At 50.2% G+C, this 18,166-nt stretch overlaps 1 protein-coding gene across 1 annotated transcript in view; it reads right to left on the bottom strand.

Annotated features, from left to right (window-relative positions):
- LOC115645307 (fibril-forming collagen alpha chain-like) overlaps positions 1–18,166 on the bottom strand; it is a 91,669-nt gene that overhangs the window by 50,493 nt on the left and 23,010 nt on the right. The window contains exons 9-13 of the mRNA XM_030549760.1: positions 16,641–16,676; positions 15,818–15,853; positions 12,460–12,516; positions 10,841–10,912; positions 9,436–9,507 (exon numbers count right to left, since the gene is read on the bottom strand). Of these exons, the coding sequence (XP_030405620.1) occupies positions 9,436–9,507; positions 10,841–10,912; positions 12,460–12,516; positions 15,818–15,853; positions 16,641–16,676 (273 nt within the window). The remainder of the gene's footprint in view (positions 1–9,435; positions 9,508–10,840; positions 10,913–12,459; positions 12,517–15,817; positions 15,854–16,640; positions 16,677–18,166) is intronic.

Genomic DNA, 18,166 nt, shown 5'->3' with positions numbered 1-18,166 from the left:
GTAGCTGTCGCGCAACTGTACCAGGAAGCACTCTAGACAGCTGCAGTCCACAGGGCCCTGGGCTGGAACCCGGGTTCCCCCCAAACCTCCCAACTCCTGATCAAACACCGGAGGAATTAACCTGGACTGTGGCTTCTACCAGAGGGGAAGGTCTCTGGGCTGTTTCCCGATCCCCAGGATGAATCTGTGAGGCGAGCAAATCTGCCAATAAGTGCAGGATCCACCAAAGTAGAGGAGGAACTTTGTCACAGTACCTAGAGCAGGGCTGGTGCAACCATTTAGGCAAACTAGGCGGCCGCCTAGGGCGCCTAGTGATTGGGGGCACCTAAAAGCCCTCTCAGGCGAGGAGGTGGAGGTGAGCTGGGTAGGGGGGGGTGCATGGGTTGCCCGCAATAACGAGGGGGTGGCACACAGGGGAACAGCTCCCCGCCCCAGCTCAACTCCGCTCTGCCTCCTCCGCTGAGCACACAGCCCAGCTCTAAGTCTCCTCCAATCAGCGCCACAAGCCTGGGTGGGGAGGAGAATTAGAGCAGCGCCGGCGTGCTCAGTGGAGGAGGCGGAGCTGAGGTGAGCTGGGGTGGGATACCCAGGCAAGGTTAGCTGCGGGGGGGGGGGAAGGGGGGAAGTCTCCCCAGGCAGGGTTAGCTGCTGGGGGGGGAAGGGGGGAAGTCTCCCCAGGCAGGGTTAGCTGCCGGGCGGGAGGGAAGGGGGGAAGTCTCCCCAGGCAGGGTTAGCTGCCGGGCGGGGGGGAAGGGGGGAAGTCTCCCCAGGCAGGGTTAGCTGCTGGGGGAGGGAAGGGGGGAAGTCTCCCCAGGCAGGGTTAGCTGCCGGGGGGGGGAAAGGGGGGAAGTCTCCCCAGGCAGGGTTAGCTGCTGGGGGAGGGAAGGGGGGAAGTCTCCCCAGGCAGGGTTAGCTGCTTGGGGGGGAAAGCGGGGGGAGTCTCCCCAGGCAGGGTTAGCTGCCGGGCGGGGGAAGCGGGGGGAGTCTCCCCAGGCAGGGTTAGTTGCCGGGGGGAGGGAAGGGGGGAAGTCTCCCCAGGCAGGGTTAGCTGCCGGGCGGGGGAAGCGGGGGGAGTCTCCCCAGGCAGGGTTAGCTGCTGGGGGAGGGAAGGGGGGAAGTCTCCCCAGGCAGGGTTAGCTGCCGGGGGGGGAAAGGGGGGAAGTCTCCCCAGGCAAGGTTAGCTGCCGGGCGGGGGAAGCGGGGGGAGTCTCCCCAGGCAGGGTTAGTTGCTGGGGGCAGGGGGAGTCTCCCCAGGCAGGGTTAGTTGCCACGGGGGGGCGGGGGGGAGAGGGTTTAGCTGTCGTGCTGGGGGGGTTAGCTGCTGTGGGCGGGGCTCCCCAAGTGGGGTGGAGTTAGCTGCTGTGGGGGAGTGGGGTTAGCTGGGGAGGGTGCAAGTTCGCCTAGGGCGCGAAACTTCCTTGCACCCGCCCTGACCTAGAGACCTGGACAGGACTGCACTTGGGGCAGCTACTCAGTTGCCAGGCAACCAACTTTTCGGTCAATTGGTGACTTTGGCATATAGTTTACGAGCAATAGGAAAAGTGGACTACTGCACACATAGAAGACACAAAAGGGCCTTAATTGCCTGCTTTTGAAATTCTCAAACTAGCCCCTTCAGGCTTTCTCCCAGGCTGCCCCTCAGACTGGGGAGGTATTCCCCATACACGTCCTCAGAGCCACTTCGGTCCCTGGGAAAAGCCTTCCTTTGCTGAGAGGCCTACAAAAACCTTAACAACAGGCGGGCTGAGACCACTGCCTACCGTGCTCAGTAATACTGTCTCATTGCTTCCCTGCATCAGCCAGTCTGTATCCAGGTGTTGTCTTTAGCTTATACTTAGATAGCAAGCTTTTTGGGACAGGGACCGTCTTCTTGTTCTATCTCCGTACAGCACCTAGCACCCTCGGGTTCTGGTCCGTGACCAGGGCTCCTAGGTGCTACAAGAATACACCAACACTCATAATAAAAAGAGGGGAGAACAGCATTCCCCCAAGGAAGGCATGCTGAGCCCTGCCACTAGGAGTGGTGTCCTGGAAGTGATATTTTTCCAAGGCGATTTGTATGTAGGGCATGAAAAGAAGCTTTGAGAGCGCAGAAGGGTTGGGGGAAAGGGAGATGACAAAACATAAGGAGATGAGTGGGGAAGAGGGAAGCATTTGGGGCAGGGCTGGGGAACAGTTTGATGGTGTTTAAATTCACTCTCCGAGATTTACATTTCAAGCTTCTCCAGGCAAGTCAAGGCAGGGCAATCGGAGCTCCGAAAAGGGCCATTTAAAGGTAATTACTGTGGTGGTTCTGGAAATAACTACCAATAAGTGGACACAGTCATTAAAGCACTGCCTCAGACAGGTTTCAGCTCTCTGTATAGATATTAGGTAGCACAATAGCGAAGTGATGTAGATTAGTCATGAATGCTGAGTGCTGGTGTGATGCAAAGAGATGGTTGAACAGCCCCGGAGCACTGCCTCCAGCTACAGCACTGGCCAAGCTTCGGGTGCAAGATGAAGCCCCTTGGTTACTGAGCTGCTGTTGCTGCTAAAGTGAGCAAATTGGGCATTTACTTCACTCCCATCGGGGAAATGTGAACTGCAAGGGAGGGAACGGGACTTCCTAAGGACAAGCTCAGGCAGGACACCTCTGCTCAGAACAGCAGTAAAAAGCCAAATAAAAGAGCTGATTTGTTCCCAAGCCACAGGGTGGTTTGTAACCACCACTCACAGGCTCACTGCCTACCAGATTTAGAGAGATATTTGACAGGAAGTGTCTAGAGTCAGCATTCGCACAGAGGCCTCGGCGTTGCCGACTCTTATGATTTTGTCACAAGGCTCACGATAATCACTGTTGACCTTAAAGCCCCAGCTCCTGGAGTCACGTGGATCCATGATGATTTCTGCCTTCATTCTTAAAAAAAAAAAAGTCAGCCCTCGTGGTTGTGGGGGAAGCTTCAAAATGTGACCCCAGTGCACCCTAAAGGCTCAAAAAGCAGAAGGCAAATGAAAAGAACCCCACATCCATTATTTTTACATAAGCTCATGATTTTATAGCCAATCTCAGGATTTTGGGTGAGCCTAACTTATGATTTTTGACCACTTGAGGTTGGCGATCCTAGAGGCCTTGATCTGCCAATGACACCAACCGCAAGCCTCCTTCCTTCCCCCATATGACTAAGCACTTTCTTCCACTCCACCCCTGCACTTGCAACATCCTTGCCCACATCCCTCTCCAATGAACTCTCCCTCTCCTCAGTCAAATCACTCCCCAGAACACCCATTTACAGCAGCAGCATCAGAATAGCCTTGTAATCACATAGTCACAATGTGTCCTTCCTTATTGTCCCCCTGCTCCTGAAGTATATATCTTCACTTGTCACTCATGTCCACCAGCACTCAAGTCCACCAGGACCTTAACCCAGGCTCCACCAGGGGAATGTGCTACTCTGCTTTGGTTGGCAGAACATTTTGAAGGTCTCCCTGGGCAGCAAACCTGATGGTCTTTGTTCTGCAAAGTGCCAGGCACACTGATGGAGCTATGTTAATGACTCACAGTAATGTGCCCTCGCTCCCTTCTCCAGCAGTGCTCAGGGTAATAAAAATTGGTGCATCTGAGGAGATGCATGTCCAAGCGTGACCCTCCTGGTGCTAATAAGGCACTTGACTGTATGCTCCCCTTTGGTCTTACTCTTGCTACTGAAGTGGGGTAACCTAGCATCAGCTTGGCAATGGCTCATGAAGACTGGAATCGCTTGTCTGGCTCATCACTTTTTTTGGCCTAGCACATACACATGCTCGGCACTATTGCCCTGCAAGATCCATCTCTCAGTACCCATCAGCGACAGGCCAAAAGGTTTAGATTCATAGATCATTAGGGTGAGAAGAGATTTCAGGAGAGCATCTAGTCCAACCCCTGCTCAAAGCAGGACCAATCCCCAACTAAATCCCCAAATAGCCCCCTCAAGGGCTGAACTCACAACCCTGGGTTTAGCAGGCCAATGTGCAAACCACTGAGCTATCCCTCCCCCAGGTATGTAGTCTCCTGCATCCGTGCTGAATTTTGGGGCTTCTGATAAAATGGAGCCTGGCTGCAGTGCTGACACAAGTTTCACAAAACCAAAAAAAAAATTTTACAGTCCAATCCCAGCTCCAATGACAATACAGGTACTCTTCCGAATGCAGAAAATATCCCCCATTAACTGCATCCTAATAAGGATTATTAGCCGGCGTTCCTGAACCATGAAAATTTACAAGGTACCGATTTCCAGTGGTTATTTGTCTGATACGATGAAATTTGTAGATGTCAGGAAATCAGCACGATACAGAACCACGTCATCCAAAGTGTAGCACAGAATGAAGAGACCATTGGTTTGGATGCAATTTGCAAGACAAAATGACTCGGAGCATAACCCCCACAGCCATTCAAGAGGGTCAAGCAGCTGGTGAGCTAACTAATGGCTCAGTTTGCTTTAGTACGGTGAGTCATTTTCTTTGGGGCTGTGTATATAATCTGAAGGGACTCCCAACAATGTATCCAAACACAGGTCTGCAATTTCATGCCCAAATCCTGCTGAGATTGACCAGATGGGATCACCGCTTTCTTGTGCACTGCTCAGGGCACAATATTCCTTTTGGCATCTAGTCAGGAAAGCATGTAAGCTCGTGCCTAAACTGACCTCAGTAGCACTCAGCATAGGCTTCAAGCTAAGCATATGCTGGAGTACTTTACTGAATCAGGGTCTTTGTCATGGGAGGCAAGTATCAAAGGCCAGGGGAGGTTAAGCCTCCCCTAACCCAGGCCGTGGCCCCACCCACATGTCGCCCTAAAGCCCCTTCCTCTCCCCTAAAGCCAGTGGGGTCTCAGCTCTGGTTGAGGGCCTGGAGCTGGGGGTCGGCTGGAGGTCTGAGGCTAACTTGGGCCAGCAGGTAGCCTGGGTCAGCCAGTGGCCCAGGGCAACTTGGGCCAGAGGGCAGCTCAGGGCTGGCCGGTGCCCTGGGGTGGCTTGAGGTCAGACAGCACAGCTGGGGCAGATCGGCTGGGGAAGGCTGGCTGGCAGCTCAGGGGGCAGGCCAGCCAGTGCATCTGGGGGTCGGTCTGGCACTTGGGGCCAGCTGGTTTGGCCAGGGCTCCTCCAGCCATGGGAGCGGGGGTGGCACTCAGGGTGCTGGTGAGCAAAGGGGTGGGGCCTCAGGCAGAAGGGGCGGGGTCAGGGTTTAGCATCCCCAAAGGGGTAGCTGACACGCTGCCCATGGTCTTTGTTACACTTTGATGAGAAATTAAAGCTTTGGATCACACGCGCATAACTAGAACGAAATCCATGGCTTCCTAGAAGTTCCATGACAGTCAGCATAGAATGGATACAAGGAATTTCACAGGAACGGGGTGATAGAATCTGTATCCTTTTAGGTCCCAAGCACCAGCCCCTATCACTCGAGCTAAAGGAAAACACTTTCACACAGGGGAACTATTTGAAAAATGGAGAGCATCTTTCATGAGCATTTCTGAGAGACTCTAAAGTTTGCTCAAAGTTTTTCATTACATTTTTAGTATTTCATCAAAAAAATTGAAACAAAAATGTCTTTTCACTTGGTGGGAAAATGCCTACTTTCTGTCATCTTTTGAACTTCTTTCCCTCCCCCCCCATGAAACTGGTGGGGAAAAAGTCAAGAATGGCAAACAGATGTGGGATTTTCCCAACAAAACAAAATGAAAAAAAAATGGAAGCCCTTCAAGAATTTTGAACAGAAATTTTTCATTTTGAGTTTTTTCTGAAAAATGGGGAATTTCAAAGAATATGCAATGCTTTCCTGAAACATTTCAGTTCAGTCAAAACATCATTTTATGATGAATTGTTTCGTTTGGCTGAAATAGTACAACCAGCTTCTAGTTTGCAGTATGTGGACTATGAACAGAATTGAGTAGTTCTCATCCCATCCAGCAGAGGGCACTGGTGCACATTTCCAGTAGCCAGTTCACTACAGTATATCCTTTTCAGAATTCATGTGCATGGCAGTATTCTAAGGTTTAACTACTACTGTGACATATATAAGCCTATATACATGTGACGTTTTGAACATATATTAGCTTCAGTTCTGTCCATACAGTACACCCTGAAATAGGGTGACCTGACAGCAGATGTGAAAGATTGGGACAGGGTGGTGGGTTATGGGAGCCGATATAAGAAAAAGACCCAAAAATCGGGACTGCCCCTATAAAATCGGGACATCTAGTCACCCTACCATGAAAATGCTAGAGTAGTAAAATGGGGAAATGCATATTTTAGGTATTCTTTGATGCAAAATGCAACGCCCTCATTAAATTGGATCTCTGATCTCACTGATCCATACAGCCACCCTCGAGCTGTTCAGATCTCCCTTTTCATGCAAGTGTTCAAGAAAGTTTTACCCAAATTATTTCCTTCCTGGAGGCGTCTTCTGCCTTTGAAACCCACAGCGTTAAGCTGTCAGTGAGTCAGAGAGGAACACACTGCACATCAAAGCCCCCCTAGCACTTCCACCACAGGAGTGCACCTGAAAAAGAACAGGATGTGCCGTGAGGGGGCTATTCATGGATCCCCACATAAGGAAGGGATGTACCAAGAGTCCTGCATGTACTGTGATCCCAGCTATCAAAGTACCTGAATACCAGGCAACGTTAGCACATCTCCCTCATTCTTAATAATCTTTCAAGAGTCTGTTGACTGCCTGCTGAGAAAGTTAGAGCTCAGGGTGCTCTCATCAGCAGTGTGCAGCATGAAGCCATTAGACTAAATGGACATTATCCCAATGCTACTAACATAGGGTGACCAGACGTCCCGATTTTATTGGGACAGTCCTGATTTTAACACATTTGTCCCACATCCCCACCTCACATTGGTAGGGATGCTCACCATGAGTCACTGCCAAAGTCCCGGAGCTGGCGGGGTGTTGCTTCCTGGGGCAGCTCCCAGTGGCGCGCCCACCCGCCAGCAGGAGTCTGCAGTGCTGGCAGCCCCTAGGCACAGAGGCGGAGAGGGTCTCTGCATGCTGCACTGGTTCCCTCTTGCCCAATCAGAGCTGCGGGGGTGGGCTTTGCAAGCGCCAATAGCGGGAAGAGAGCCTTCTGCCCCCCCACACCATCCACCTGACATGACCTGACCTGACCTGACCCTAGGAGCCAGAGGGACCTGCAGCATGCTTCCCGGGAGCCGCCCCAGGTAAGCACCGTGGGGGACTCCCCACCTCGCCCCTCAGCCGGTCCCGCTGGCTGTTAGGGTCTGGGCCCCGTATGCGGCACAATGAGCCAGAGAGCACTGTCCTGGGCTCCCAATATTAGAGGCTTTGTCTTACATAGGCAATTATTCCCTTCCCCCTCTCTGCCCCCCCACCCCCCAAAGTGTCCTGATTTTTTACACTTGCTATCTGGTCACCCTATACTAACATGAAACGCTCTCACAACTCACAGCAAATCCAGGCAGGCCAGGTTCTCCGGGTTCTCCCTGGGAGAGAAGGAACAATGAGTTAAACACACAGGAAAGTCTTCTCTACACTGTGCAAACAATTACCATTCAGTCACTTGATATTCTTTATCCCTAGTAAGGATTCCCCTCCAAAACCAATATCGTCATCATTTTAGCTTCTGAAGGATCCCAGAGCACTTTGCTAGCTGTACGAACACAGACATCGCTTATCACGCTGACTGCCAAGATAGCCACCTCTGGGGTGGGATGTGGCAGCTGTCTAGCTACCGCACAGCATCACAGCACACAATTTGGGATGGGAAGTGAAAAATAAAACATCTGATTGAAGAAACTGCAGGGGGAATTGAAAGTTGTTATTCAGTTCGGAGATGGAAGTAACACCGTCAACTCTTGCAAAATGTGCCCTGAGACGACAAAATGGTCTGATGTCAGACGGATTTCATTTATCGTCTGAAACACAACGGGTCTGGCTGACCCCATTCCCTTCGCAATTTGATGTTCTGTGGACTTTGCTCCAATCCCTTCTTTTGCAGCAACTCCTCCTATGGCAATGTGCATCCTCAGAGCACATTAGGAACCTCAGTGAGGGCATCCAGCACCCCAGCGAGGTAGCATTGTCTCCAGTTGATAAATGGGGTAAGTGAAACACAGGGGCCTGATTCATCCTTCCAGCTGAGATGCACTCAGCGCAGGAACCTCTGCACCTGCTGGTATTCTGGGCCTGGCTGGGGGACCTGGCCAGGCCTGGTGTAAGTTAGAGCAGCCCTCAAGATTGCTTCAACGCACATCCGAGCTGCCCATGTGCCTCCCTAGGAGGAGGAGTAGGGGGCTGGCATACAGCCTTTCCACAGGCGGGCTCTATGATGGCAAGGGAACTCGCTTACTCAGAGGCATTTCACAGGAAGTTGTGGAGGAGAGGGAGAAATCTGCAGCCTTTAAGGTCTCTTTACACCACTAGGGACCTTAGAGCAAGGGGGCCCAGAGAGTTTGAGTGATTCCCAAGGCCACAAAAGGAGTCAGCACAATCCCCAGGCTCAGGACTTCCTGCTTCCAGTCTCGTGCCCCGACCATTTGGAGAGCACTACAGCACATGGTTCCTGATCGCCAACCCTAGCAAGATACAACTGTGCGCTTTCCACTGGAAACACTGTCAGGTCAAGCACTAACTCCAGCTACCCATGGGATGGTACAATCCTGGAGCACTACGAACATCCAGGGTACCCGGGAGTCACATTAGACCAAATACATTCCAAGAGCACATCAGGAAGCTGAACAAGAAAGTGAACTCCAGGGACTGTGTACTCAATAAACTAGTCAAATGACCCCAAACCACTCCAAGTCACCAGTCTCTCCCTGTGTTACTCGACTGCAGAGTACGGTGCCCCAGTAGGGTCATGCTCAAGCCAGGCACACAAAATTGATACTGAACTCAAAGATCATCACCAGAACTTTGAAACCTATTTCCACACTGTCCTTATACTATGTAGCTTGGGGGGGATGCACCACCACCAATGAGCTAGTTGCCTTCAGTCAAAAGGAGAGTCAAAACCAGGTGTGTGATTGGAGACTCCCACTGCATGGACACGTTCCACCATCAAAGAGGCTGAAGTCTAGAAAGAGCTTTGCCTCTGAAAATCCCTTAAATAGCAACACCGAGGAAGACTACAGAAGAACAAAATGGCAGGAAACGCTGGACAACATGGCTCCTTCAGAACACTGACCTCAAACAAAACTACTGGCGTGCTCTAAATGGAGTCCGGTTGGGGTGGCAAAACCTGGTAACAATATGACCGAAGTGGAAGCTGGGGCATGTCCGGCCTAGACAAGCGTGCTGCAGTGTCCCACTGTGAAGATCCTGCCCCCCACCCCAGCCCCCGAACTATTCAAGGTAAGTGACAAAGCCAGGGTTCGGTTGCAGTAGTGGAGCGACAAGCTAGGATGGTAACCATGTAGGTTTCTCAGCATTCATTTGGGCCATTGTACTAACCTTCTGCCCCACTGGTCCTCTGGCGCCGAACAGCCCTATGGCCCCTTTCGCACCTGCCTTGCCTTTGACCCCCTAAAATCGAACACACAAACCATGAACCTTGTTTATTCAGAAATTGTCATTTCCACTTAAAAACATACCTCGCCTCCTGCCCCCTTACACCTTTACTTGGGATTACAGATTGGGGCCTCCTCGACATTCAGCTGGCACCCATGATTTCCCCAAGGGGTGAGGTTTTCCAACGTTTTTACTCTGTGGATCACCTCATGAGAAAGATCACCACCCCATCCCCACCACCCATTGCCACCCTCCCAATCCCCCACTGCTGGCTTCTCAAACGCTCATTCTGCACCATCATTTAGAAGCGCTGATCCAGATGTTTGATTAACAGGGGTCACTTGGTGAAGCTCTCAGATCCCTGGGGAATCCTGATTGATGAGGCAGGGAATTTACTTCTTATGTAGAATATGCCACAGAACCAGTGGCTGCCTCCTTTCTAGGAGCTGCATCAAATACATCGCTGGCAGCTATTGCTCCTGAATGGGCAGTCAGTGGAAGAACAGGTGGAAATGGCATAGAATTATAATAGCACCCTGCATTTATATAGAACCTTTAAGGATCCCAAAGCACCATACAACTATACATGTGCGTAGCTGAGGGAACCAAGCACAGCATGCTGCATAATAGCTGCATGTGGGGAAGAACAGAAAAGCCAACCAGCCCACACTGAAAACGCCCTGGGATCTGCAGCAGCCACACAAGGCAAAACCGATATCCATTTTTAAGGAATCATAATCCCAGTTCTCCAGTGAAGGGGAAGTTACACCATTTCCCCTGATGATACCGCAGTCAATTGGCTAGAGTGGATGTGCACTGCTGCCTTCTAATGGAGAGAATCAAAACTTTCCAACTGTTGATATAGCCACCACAGTCATTACATCACTTGTGCATGTCTACACTTTGCTCCCTATGTCAGAGATGTGCATCCTCACCAGGAGAGCTTGAGCTGTCAGTGTAAGGCATTGTGGGATGGCTCTGAAAGCCAACCACAGTTGAAGTAGGCAATGCAGTGTCTACACTGACACTGTGTTACCCTAACTACATCAGTGCTGACTTTATGCTTCTTGTGGAGTAATGTTATTAAAATGTTGCAGTGGATGAGTTACGTCAGTGGGAGCGAAATTTTAGTGTAGACGCTTAGAGAGTTAAGGCAAAGTAAGCTGCCTTGTGTCAACCTAACTCTGTAGTGTAGACCAGGGCTAAATGAGCCCCTGTACACCAGCCAGTAGAGTGTGTTGAGCAGATACTATGCAAGATAGCCTATAGAGGGCAGCAGTGCACATATACGCTCTGTATATCACAAATGAAGCCGTCTAAGATCCGCAACGGATAAGGAGGTTCCTACCTTATCTCCTGCAGGCCCATCTTCCCCTTTCTCGCCTTTGTCTCCATCAAAGCCTGGCAGGCCCCGTTCACCCTACGGGATCAGACAGAAGCTCCATGAACTACACTCGCAACGCAAGAAGGACGAGCCAGCATCTTCCAAACCTAGTCATGCCTCTTTGCTGTGCTTACACCAGGCGTGCATCTAAGGAGCTAGCAGCCCTCAGTGACCACAACTCACAGAGGTCTAGGTCAAGCTTCCCCACCTAGCTGCCTGCCAATTCTGCTTGGGGTGAGAAGGCAGCTCAACTCCACGCCCTCTAGGAATTGGATCGCCACCCAACTTGTTTCGCACATGCAACCAAACTGCAAAAATTATTCAGCAGCAGCTTGTATAGCCGCAGATAAGTATGATTAATAGCACTTGGCACTGTGCAGCTGCAATCATCTGCAGATATCAAAGCATTTTGCCAAAGGCTAATAGGTATCATTAACCCCATTTTCCAGAAGGTCGAACCTAGAAAAGAGAGAAGTTAAGTGACTGCCTAAGATTGCACAGTGAACCAACTGCAAAGATGGGAACATACTCCAGATCTGCTGGACTCCTAGTCCCATGCTCTAGCCACTGTCCCACACTGCTTCTCTGTAGACAATCAACCCAGGGTCGAAACCAGCCACGTAGAGGTGAGAGGCCCTTTATGCTCTACCCAGTCCCTGGAGCTCTCCATCTCCCCTGGCTCAGCATTTTATCAGCTAGCCAGCCCCCTGAGCTAGTCACCAGACCTGTTCATCAGCTCAGCCAGGGCTCCCATCTCAAAAGCCACTGAATGCACAGAAACCAGAACCAGGACATGGAATACACAGGAGAGCAGTAAACACCAATCAAGTAAGTTAAGACTGTGGGCTGTAATACTTGGGTCTAATTCTGGCAGTTGGCTTGGCGCGGGGGGTGGCTAGATGGTGCTTGGTGGCCTGTGATATACAGGAGGTCAAATTGGATGATCTGGTGGCCCCTGCTAGCTTTAAACTCTGTGACTCTTAGGTCCGTCTACACTGCAGTGTAAGCCCAGGGTTAATAGAACTCGAGTTAGCAGACCCTGGGTTTGTTAACCTAGGGTTTGAGTGCCTACACTCATTTGTAACCCCAGGTGAGAAATTGTTGAACCTTGGGTCCCAGCCTGGGGCTTCAGCATCTACACTGCATTATGCGAGCCCAAGTCCAACAACCCAGACCCCAAACTTCCTAACAATCTCCCCAAATGTAGTCGCTCTAACCATTTGTTCATGATGCAGTGCGGGAAAACTTGACTGTCCACCAGCCAAAGGGAGTCAGTCTGTGGGATACTGTTGGCAGGCTCCCAGTGCATGAGTCTACACTACAAAGCAATAGGGCTTGAACCCTGGGTCCCAGCTTGACTCGGGCTCGGACCCTCCATGCCCGTGGAATCCTAGGTCTGAGCCCTGGCTTAGCATGATGTGTGAGCAGACGTAAGGGGGGTTAGGCTGGTGCCTGGGTTTGAACCCTGGGTTTTCACTGCAGTGTAGACATATATCCAACGACTGCTACTGCAGATGAGAGACTGAACTGCTCCCAATTACTGAAGGGCAGGCATGCTTTCAAAGAGAACCGTCACAACCTACCAGATCTCCTTTGTTGCCTTTATAGCCTTGAGGTCCAAAAATAGTAATGGGGTCACCCTAGGAAACAGACAGGCAATAACGATGGACACCCAAGCAATGATGCAGAATTGCAGTTACCATATGCCCCACTGGACAGACCAACCTTTGCTGTGAATGGCTCATCAGACAACATGCTGGGCGATTTACAAAGCAATAACAAAGGTATACAAATATCCACCCTGCCCCTGAGCCACAATACAGATTTCATGGGCTGGCCGAGAACTGCACGAGGCAAAGCAGGAGACCTAGGTTCATTCCTGAGTTTGGGTGGCAGATGCTGCGGAGATGAGAGACTTCCATCCCAGTGTGGCAAACTGGCTCCTCACCCTAGCGTGGTGCTCACTTGAAAGACAGAATATAACGCTAGTTCACATTGATCTCCCCAGCGCTGCACTAGGACGAACTATACCGGTGACGTCTCACTGCTCCATGCGTGGTATCCCGTTATACAGATGGAGCCGTGGAGGGCAGGATGGGGTGTTCCCTCTACAGGAGTCCCAAGCAGGTTAATGTGGGCCAGAAGGGGAAAATTAACCCTATTTGCTGCACCTGGAGGGGAGCCAGGGCTTGAAAAGGCCTAATTGCAGATGAAGGCCTGCTAGGGAGGAGGATAATACAGCCAGGAAGCGAGAGCAGGAGGGGGCTACACAGCAGCGGCCTGCAGCCACTGTCTAGAGGGAAAGTGACTTGGTCAGGGACAAGGAGGAAGTCTAGGGGGAGAGCACACCTTGGAATCTGGCCCTGGTCTAGGGAGTCTGGCAAAAGGACAAGAGGGGTGAAGTAGCCATGGGGATCTGAGGAAATTCCAGTGGAAATCCGGAGATAGAGGGGTGGGGTAGGAAGGAGCTCAGGGAAACAGCAACAGGGACTGAGACTAAGCAGGGTCCCTGGGCTGGAACCCAGAGTTGCCTGCAAGCCTGGTTCTCCTACCAGCCACTGGAAAGTGGTACAAGGCCTAGAGGTGGAACAGAAGACCGTCTGAGGTGGCATCCAGACAGTTTGTCCGGTGGGAATTTGATACCCCGGACAGGGGACTGTACAGTGGCCTGGCCAAGAGGGCCGAGTCACGAAGAGCAAGCACTTCGAATTGCAAAAAAAGAGTGGGACTGACAACACGGGGCGCCACAACGGGCAAAAGCTAATTCCTGGCCCCACCCAGAGGAGGGCGCACTTGCAGTGAGCGGAGCCCTTCACACCAAGTGAATCGGTAGCAGAGCTCAGGTTAGAATGCAGGAGTTCCTGGAGCAGCAGTCCCCAGCTAAGTGCACAAGACCGTGTTTCTTTCTTTGAGAGGGGAGGACTAGGGCAAGGATGGCAGTTGAAGGGGTCAAGGGATGGAGAAGTATCAATGGATGATGGGCGAACTGCAGAGTGTGGGGTTCAGGCATGTGCTAAAATGCAGAGCTGGGAGAATAGTGCAAACACTTTTCAGGGAGTTGCTGTTTGAATTTTGCAATGAATGTGTTTCAGTCGTGCTCACACCCTGTCAACATCCCAGCACTGGGTGACTGAGCTGTATTAGTGGCAGCTTTACAAACATTAATGAGTTACGCCCCATACTTAATGGTGATGTCAGCAATGTTAAGTGGATATACAGCCTAGGGAGGACACCAGGGAGGTTTTGCCTTACAGCACGAGTCTGGTGATGGATATATATCGATTTCAATGTCTGTTGGCGAGGGAAGTGAAACCCTCGTGGAGCACTGCAGTGTATTCCCGACCATGTAGCAGGCAAGATGATGCTGAAAAGGAATGCACCACTTCTTATTTCCATGCTTTTCAGGTTTGGGATCGATGGAACATGTCTTGATGACGCTTTAGCTGGCACCAAACATAGGCTTTGTTTGGTAATTAACTATGAACTTTAGTAGCACAAAGTGCACATTTAAATTGTGCGGCCTTCTTGTTAGCTTCTCTGGAGACTGTAAACCATTTGCGGCAGGGACTCTACTGTGAGTTTGCACAGCACCCAACACAAAGAGGCCCCTGATCTTGACTGCAATACAAAGAATACATTAATCATCATCATCATCCCTTCCAGTTTGAGATACTCTTCCACTTTCCTGGGCTTGAAGGGTTCCAAAGCAAACTGGATTGGGATTAACAGATTTTTAAGACCAGAAGAGACCATGGGCTCATCCATTCCGAGGTCCTGCATAACACAGAGTTTCGCACAGGTGAAGCAGGAGCTAGAAAGAAAGTTAGGAAGCAATAAATTGGAAGAACTAAGCACACCCAATGATCTCCCCCATCCTGTTTTATCTCACCAGCCTACCTATATTTTATTAAGGCATCCTTTGGAGAAGGCATTCCACATTCCTTTAGGTTGGGAAGTATTTTCAGGTACCTTCAAGAAAGAGATTAAGAATTGATTTGTCACTGGAGCAGGGCACCTTTGAAAGTAGATTCTTGAGACACAAATCAGCCTTAATCATTTAATACTCTTTGGCTTAACTTTAGAATTGCCATGTAGGTTTTCTAAACCTCCTTTACTAATAAGCTGTTTCACCCAGGAGAAAAGTTAACAGGAAACTTGACAGAGATTCAATACTTCCTGGACAAAGGCAATGGGGCACTTTTCAGATCTCTTCTTGGTGTTGGTTTAATATTACTTGATATAATCAATCTCATGATTTTTAAGACTCTAACATGTTTTGAGATGACCTGTGAAAACTGTAATCAGATATATTTTTCACTTCCTATCCTAAACTATTACAAAGCAGTACAGCACAACATTAATCAGCTGCCACATTCCATCTCAGCGGTGGCTGCATTTTTGTGGTGGGTGAAGAATTCCTTCGGAATTCTGATGAAAGCAAGGTTTCATAGCAGTGACTCCAGTCAGCCATGGTGCTAACAAAAAATGGTTGAAGCTTCTTCATACAGCCCTGCCAACTCAGCTCATATCTAACTTAGAGTACTGGGCTCGGTTCTTGGTAAAGACAGAAATTTACTAGGGACAAACTTGGGTCTACAAATGCCATGCTTTTCATCTGTGAACCAAGGCAGAAGTTGAACCTAGGTCTTCTGAGATCAGAGGCCAATGCAGACACCAAAATTCAGGATCCATATCCAGAACTTGCTTCAGATTAGCTGCACCACTGTTCAGGGACTATACAGCTCTCTCTTCTACTTGGTAAGAAAACAACAGAGGTCCCAGATGTCTGAAAACATATTTTTTTCCATTTATGTCTCTAATTTGTCCACTCATTGACATTATTTTAGACACGTGTCCAGCTGCCAACTGGCATGCATAAAGCCCTTCCAACTTCTTACATCCCACCTCTCCCAGACAGTCAACATTTTTTATGTCCCTTACTCTTTCTCCCTTGGGTCCCAGGAGGCCACGATCACCCTGAAACAAAAAGGACAATGAAAGGCTTTTTCTCTACCATTGGCACATCACTCAATGCACCCATTTGTTTATGAACTGCTCTTATGTATAATGCTCAGAGAATGCAATTCAGCTGAGCATCTCGAATTGCTTTGCAATGACTAACTCATCACACAAAGTTGCATGTAATGCAAGTATCGCTATACCAATTTTATAGCTGGGGAAACTGAGGCCCAGAGGACTTAGGTGACTTGCAGAACAGGGTGAAATGCAATACCGGGGGTTTTCTTCTCAGCAGGTGTCTATAAACAGGCATTGATAATCCCACAAAAGGCAGAGTCCTGGGATTCCTCACTGTCTGGCAGGAAGAATAATCCGCACTATACTTTGCCCCTAAATACCACTTTACGTTCTCAAAGTGCTGCGCAAACATCAACCAGCTTCCCCATTGTCTACAGCGCCATGAGGCAGCTCAGTGTTATTTTCTCCAACTCACGTCTAGGGATCGCCCCCCATCTAACCGACACCATGACCGGATTTAAGGTGGTTGTGAACATGGTTTTGTTTTTGTCTGTATTAGGGAGCGGTATTTTAGCCTGGGTAGCTCCCATGGCTCTCGCCCAGGAATCTGACCCTGGAAACCAGAGCAAAGGGAGAGTGAATAATGTGTGGATGGAGACTGGCTGAAATATGCATAGGAGCATGTGTCCTCAGCAATGGGTCTGGGGAACATGGCGTCCACTGGAGGTCTCTCTGGATGAGGTGACCAGGCACCGCAGAAAGTCCAGCTAAGATGCCCTCTGCTTACTCTTTCTCCTTTCGCTCCGGGCAGGCCTTTCAGACCCTGAAAACACATGAAACAGCATGTCAGAACGAACACCTGGTGGAGGCAATGCAGCAGGCAGCAGCAACCTCCTCGGGTGAGGGCAGGGCTCTGGGGACGGGATGAATGCAGCACAGAAGGTTTGAATCACCTCTCACTCCCACCAGGGAGGCTTGGTAGAATGGCTCTGCTGTCAAAAGAGGAGACTCAGACCCCGATTGTGGCGAGTGACTGGATCCCCAAAAGGATTCGGGCCCGTCTCCTCATATGCATGGGGCAAAGCGATCTATCTGTCTGAGATACTGACACAGCCCCTAGTATCTGAGCGCCTCACACTCTGTAATGTATTTATCCTCACAGCACCCCAGTGAGACGGGGACGTGCTGTTTCCACATGGCATAGGGCAGGTGAAGTTAAGCATCTACATGCCATTGAGGATCTGGGACCTAAGCACCTGGCCCCATGTCACACAAAGCTTGTACCAAAGCAAGGAATTGGACGTTGGAATCACAGATGAGCACTGCCGGGCATCCCAACTCCCCGCTGCACTGTGGAACAGGTAAATAAAGACTTGCACTTTTCTGACTTCCCCCATTTAGCACTTTTCCTTCTTTTGGGGCTGCTGATTCTCAAAGTGGTGCAGAAGAACAATAGCTTCTCCATTTATAACCATCTGTCTACTCCTGGTGGGTGTATTCAATCCTTCCTGGGAACACTGCAGAAGAAGCAGTGTGAGACCCACTCTAGAGTCACCAGTGGCTCCATTCCATCCTACCCTCCGGCTCTACACAACCAGGAGGCAGGCTTCCATGGCTTTCGGCATGCTAGCCTTTGAACTACATCCTGACAAAATTGTCTGCACTAACATAGCATCCAAAGATCTCAAAGCGCTTTCCAAAGCTGGGGAAGGATCATTATCCCCATTTTACAGATGGGTGGGGAAAGGGGGCTCAGACATTTTAAACAAATTCCATAAGGGTACACGGAGGTTACCTACAATGGCATGAAGCCAACCTGCAATCAGTAGCAGCAAATATCTCCAATGGCTGGAGATGGGACATGAAACAGAGACGGCTCTGAGCTACTGTAGAGAATTCCTTCTCAGGTGTCTGGTTGGTAAGTCTTGCCAACATGCTCAGAGTCTAACTGATCGCCAGATTTGGGGTCAGGAAGGATTTTTCCTCCAGGTCAGATTGGCAGGGACCTGGGGGTGTGGGGAAGCGGGGGAGTTCGCCTTCCTCGGCAGCATGGGGCACTTGCAGGTTTAAACTAATGTAAATGGTGGATTCTCTGCAACATATATAGTCTTTAAACCATAATTTGAGGACTTCAGTAGCTCAGCCAGAGGTTAGGGGTCTGCTACAGGAGTGGGTGGGTAAGGTTCAGACTTGGTGATCAGGATGGTCCCTTCTGGCATTAAGGTCTTTGAGAGCACACCGAGTGGAAGAGCAGAGAATAGAACTCAAGTCTCTAGACTCCACTCTGCTGCTTTAACCACTAAATTATTCTGC

The sequence above is a fragment of the Gopherus evgoodei genome, chromosome 1, assembly GCF_007399415.2.
Source record: "Gopherus evgoodei ecotype Sinaloan lineage chromosome 1, rGopEvg1_v1.p, whole genome shotgun sequence".
NCBI classification, from domain to species: domain Eukaryota; kingdom Metazoa; phylum Chordata; order Testudines; family Testudinidae; genus Gopherus; species Gopherus evgoodei.
The sequence above is the reverse complement of the archived record's forward strand: the minus strand, read 5'-3'. Positions and strand labels throughout refer to the sequence as shown.